The sequence below is a fragment of the Archocentrus centrarchus genome, unplaced genomic scaffold, assembly GCF_007364275.1.
Source record: "Archocentrus centrarchus isolate MPI-CPG fArcCen1 unplaced genomic scaffold, fArcCen1 scaffold_94_ctg1, whole genome shotgun sequence".
NCBI classification, from domain to species: domain Eukaryota; kingdom Metazoa; phylum Chordata; class Actinopteri; order Cichliformes; family Cichlidae; genus Archocentrus; species Archocentrus centrarchus.
In genome coordinates this window covers 215,744-220,530 of record NW_022060303.1, presented here as the reverse complement: position 1 = coordinate 220,530, position 4,787 = coordinate 215,744, and the positions used below count along the sequence as shown (strand labels likewise).

Below are 4,787 nucleotides of genomic sequence, written 5' to 3'. Positions count from 1 at the left end.
GATTCTGCCAGGCCATTACTGTGAGTATGTAATCAATCTTAAGCAAAATAATCATAACTACACTGAAGCCATGTTTGCAGGACAAAATACCCCTCGGGCAGACCTCTGGTGGCCATGTGCGTAATTTGCGGGGGGGCGTAGGGGGGTTATGACCCCCCAATAATCTCATCCAATCACTATAACCACCCCCAATAAAGTCAAATCATTTCGATTTACAAAAAACATCTTACATGGATAACATGTTATTTTTCTTTATTCATTATCAATTTTAGGTAAACTACTAGCATGTTTAATCATTTGGTAATGTAACCCCCCCCACAAAAACTTGGTATCACCCAACCCGCTTTCTCTACCAAGCGGCAGCTTTCTTGTGGAAGCAGCTGCTGGGCAGCGGGTGTAGTTTGAAAAAATGAAGAGCACAGAACCCCTTGTAAAAAAGCGGAAAAATAAAAATGAGGTAAATGTAAATGTATTGTTAGCTGATGATTTAATAACTATGCCGCTGTGTACCAGACACACTATGAATACCGGTTCAGGTATTTTAGCTCCGTTAGACCTGCTCCTCCTAATCTGACAATGAGTCAAAGAAAAAGAAGAAAAAAGTGGTTATTTGCACACATGCGGCACAGTACAATACCTGTAATATGTAATAAACTAAACTCATTAAACAAGTATATAATTTTATTCAAGTGAACACACACATAACATTTTATGTATTTAGTTAGTAATGACTAATATTAGTACTGATAACAGGACTGAAGATGAGAGTCCCAGAAAGGTCCAGGATGAGACTCGTTATATTTTAAACACATCAAGTTAAAACCTTTTTCTCTACAGAACGTGTTTAATAGTAAAGATTGCATTAAACTCTCACATGCTCAGTGGAGAACAGACTGCTGTAAAATATTTTATTTATTGTATTTGGCAGGCCAAATTAAAACAGTTTCTTTAAAAGTGGAATGAGGGGCTGCAAAACTGGTAGTAAAACAAAACAGGTTCATGAAAGATACTTGTTACTGTTGGAAGAAACGTGAAAAATGTAAGCCTTTTCTTAATTGTTGAAGGTGCAGAGTAAATACAAATAAAGTTAAATAAACACATAGTAAAAGCATTACAATGTATTTCTAATACATTTCTAATTAACCCAAAATCTCCTGAATACTTTTAGAAAAGTAAACGATTTAATAAATAAATAAATAGGCAGAGAGCTTAACCCCCCCAATGTTGGACCCAAAGTTACGCCCTTGCTGGTGGCTATGTGGGGATGGTAAGTTAGGGGGTTGTTACCTGACAATTGGGTGGGATCATGTGCATTAGCTCAGCTGGTGATGCCTTTTTGAATTAATAGGGTTGTGAGTAGCAGTGAAATAAAAAGTTAGGTTAGCTTAGAGGAAGTACTCTTCTCAGTAAGGTTGGTTGCAGCTAACTGCTTGCAGACTGCGATTTTCCGAGCTGAGAGGAGCCATGTACATGTGATTTTTCTGATTCTTCAATATATATATAAATTCTTTTGCATGAGGACTAAATTGTTTCTGACTCATTCCTTCACAAGCAAAAAAACACGCCTTAACACATGTATGTAGTCAGGATTTTTGCTTTACCCAGTAAAAAAAACTGGATGGGAATATCTTAAAGTACCTCAAATCCCTTTTTTTATATCAGTGAAAGAGTTCAACTTGGCAGAGTTGTTTGCTTGGTCATCCACATGGAAACCAGCACAGATGCTATTGCTGACTTGGTAGAAGCCATAACAACAGCACCAAGATGAAAGCAGTGCTGGGACTAATCTTGTGAGGTGCTCCACCCGAAGTTGCAGTTGATGCAGTAGATATAGCAGTTGCAGGTAGGGAAGCTGTAGGTGCAACCATAGTGGAACTGGCAGTTGTTGGTGCAGCAGTCATGGAATTGGTAGTTGCTGGTGCAGCAGTCGTGGAATTGGTAGTTGCTGGTGCAGCAGTCGTGACATTGACAGGAACTATATAAAGATTTTCAAAAATTGGATTAATGAATATATGTGTACAGACTAAGAGAATTTCTTGTTCCATGATTAATGTAAAACAAACTTTGGTTCCATTTTCAAATACTCACCAGAAGTTACTGATACTGTGTCAGGAAATATGGTGATGGTGAAATTGATGCTGGAATTCTGAATAGCATCTTTTAAAGTTTGAACAATGACATTCTTCTCTGGGACTTTTGCATTGGGAGCTGTTTGATTGAACACAAGCTCCAACTTTGCCTCAGTTCTATCCACTCGTGTTTGGACTGTAACAACACTGTGTGATAAAAGAAAGTGAGACAAATGTCAAATTCATATTAGAGATGTTTGATTGTATTATCTATGTTGAAGTTGAACATGACAATTTTGAAATCTTTCAAATTTTGAAATAAATAAATAAACTAACTTGTAATATGGATGAAAATAACTTAACAATAATGTTAGCAAAATGTTTTACCTGAACTTAATCAGAACGGCACCAATGTAGTAAGGAAATTTTGGGCGGTATATTCTATCACACTGCAAAAACCAGACAGAAGATAAAAAAAAGTTTAAACCATACAAACATTTCAGGAAAGACTCCTTCAAAATTACATTATCTACAAATGTTTATTGAACTGAAGACATTTTGTGAGATTTGCTAGATTTGTTTGCTAGATAAAAATTACGGCAAAGATTCTTAGTCAATAAGAGAATTGTTAAGTCTGAAAGATTACGCACCGTCTCTTTAACCCGTCTTTCGCGATCTTTGTACACACTGCTGCTGGGGTCATTGAGTTCAGGTACATATGGTTCAAGGAACTGTAAAAACAGAAAAACTTGAACAGGTGCAGTAGTTGTTTTCTCAGTTGTCATAGTGGTTGGAGCTGCTGTGGTATTTGTTCCTGCAGGTGTGATGGCTGTTTCTGCCGGTGTGGTTGTTGATGGGGTAACTGTGGTAGTTGTTGCTGCAGCTGTGGTAGATTTAGATGGAGAGAGGGTGAAAATGTTTAATATAGTCACTGTTAAACATTTGATACTTTGTGTTCAAAAAGATTAAAATTTACTTACATGTGTCACTGACTGAAATGGTTGAATTTTCTATGTCAAAGCCCTTGACTTTTAAAGTCATACTAATCAAAACATCCTTGATCTGAGTGTCATTAGGAACGGATGAGTTTACAAACTGGAGTTCCATGGTGTTGATGACTGATCCCTGCCTGCAAATACAGAGAGAAATATCCTAGTTTTGAATATCAAACTTAGATCAGTGCTCTTAACACAATATGTTAAAATACTGAAATTACCTGAACGCCACCACGGCCAGAGAGACAAAGACAGAAGGGAACGCAAGCCTGTAAGCAGGTTCAATCTAAAAACATAAAACAGAATTCCTTGAAACAATGTTTATCTGTTTTTAAATGTGACAAATTGTAAAGTAGAATGAGCAGGCAATAAACAAATGCAAGAAAATTGTGTTGTGATTACCCACAGAATCACCCAAACAAACAAACAAAAAAGAAATCAAAAAGCTGCTCCCTTATGGGGAGTTTTGAGTGTCTGGAATGGGACCCAACTGCATGATGAATACATATTTCCATTTGAATCCTAATTTTGCCTTGACCAATTTCAGGGTCCTGACTGCACAGAGGATCACTATTTAGTTTGATGAGTTTAAAAATGATATGAATGATATGCAATTGCCTTTCAGAACAGTGAATCTCAACTCAAAGTTTTTAGTACCTCACTATCCCGCTGTTTGCAGTATTATGGCAATAATTACCGTAATAACTAGTTATATTGGGAGTGAAGGGCAATTTCGCAGCTTTTAGAAACCATTTTAAATTGTCGGAAAGGATAAATGGCTGCGCAATTATGGTAATTCAAAGTGTGTTTGATCTGAGGTCTCAGCGGTGAAATATACATTTGGTCTTAACTAGCTGATCACGGCAAGTTAGGGCAGGTAACAGGGACACCGGTGACAATCGCTGCTGTTAAGGGTTAACTTATGTGCTAATTTTAATGAGCAGATAAAATATCTAAGAGTAACATTATGGAATTCACAAAGGCTGTTTACCTGTTCCTTTATTGAAGAAGATCGACTGTTGAAGGCTGCAGATGATTGATTCAACAAGTCCTCTGTAAAACTGCTCTGAAGGGATCTGAAGATGACGTATCTCTTTGTAGTAGCTCTGGTTATTGCTGCTGAAGATGTTGATGATGTTAGAGTAGCTGTAGTTGTTGCAGGAACGTGTGTGGTCGGTGTCGGTGCGGTGGTTGCTGTTTCACCTGCTTTGGTTGTTGTCTCGACCCCTATGGTCGTTATCTTGGTCACTGTGGTTGTTGAGTCAGCTACTGTGGTTGGAAAGACTGCTGTGGTTGTGATTCTGGCAGGTGTTGTTGTAGTCTCAGCCACTGTACTTGTAGTCTCAGAAGCTGTGATTATTGTTTTGGCCACTGCGGTTGTTGTTTTTGGAGCTGTAGTTGCTGTTTCGGATGCTGAGGTTGTTGTTTCAGCAAATGTAGTTGCTGTTATGGAAGTTGTTATTGTTATGGCAGTTATGGTTGTTGACTCGGCAGCTGTGCTTGTATTGGCTGCTGCTGTTGTTGTTTCGGGAGCTGTAGTTGTTGAGACGGAAGCTGTGGTTGTAGTCTCGGTGGCTGTGGTTGAGGTTTCGGCCGCTGTGCTTGTAGTTTTGGCTGCTGTGGTTGTAGTTTTGGCCGCTGTGGCTGTTGAGTCTGCAGCTGTGCTTTTGGTCCCGGCAGATGTGGTTGTGCTCCCGGCAGATGTGGTTGTGGTCTCGGCTGC

At 38.7% G+C, this 4,787-nt stretch overlaps 1 protein-coding gene across 1 annotated transcript; it reads right to left on the bottom strand.

Moving 5' to 3' along the window:
* Positions 1-1,123: 1,123 nt before the first annotated feature.
* On the bottom strand, positions 1,124-4,536 carry LOC115778018 (location of vulva defective 1-like). Its single transcript, XM_030726027.1, has 8 exons — positions 4,268-4,536; positions 4,056-4,183; positions 3,286-3,350; positions 3,050-3,198; positions 2,720-2,952; positions 2,457-2,518; positions 2,089-2,276; positions 1,124-1,975 (listed from the first exon to the last, which is right to left on the bottom strand). The coding sequence occupies exons 4-8, from the start codon at positions 3,174-3,176 to the stop codon at positions 1,725-1,727; spliced, it is 861 nt and encodes a 286-aa protein (XP_030581887.1). The 5' UTR covers positions 3,177-3,198; positions 3,286-3,350; positions 4,056-4,183; positions 4,268-4,536; the 3' UTR covers positions 1,124-1,724.
* Between the last annotated feature and the right edge of the window lie 251 nt (positions 4,537-4,787).

Bases quoted from the DNA above. Each gene is read 5' to 3' on its own strand.
- LOC115778018 (XM_030726027.1), bottom strand. From the start codon at position 3,176: ATGGAACTCCAGTTTGTAAACTCATCCGTTCCTAATGACACTCAGATC. The intron at 2,519-2,719 runs GTGCGTAATCTT...TGGTTTTTGCAG, and splicing joins AAAGACGGGTTAAAGAGACG to TGTGATAGAATATACCGCCC. The intron at 2,277-2,456 runs GTAAAACATTTT...TTTATCACACAG, and splicing joins GCCGTTCTGATTAAGTTCAG to TGTTGTTACAGTCCAAACAC.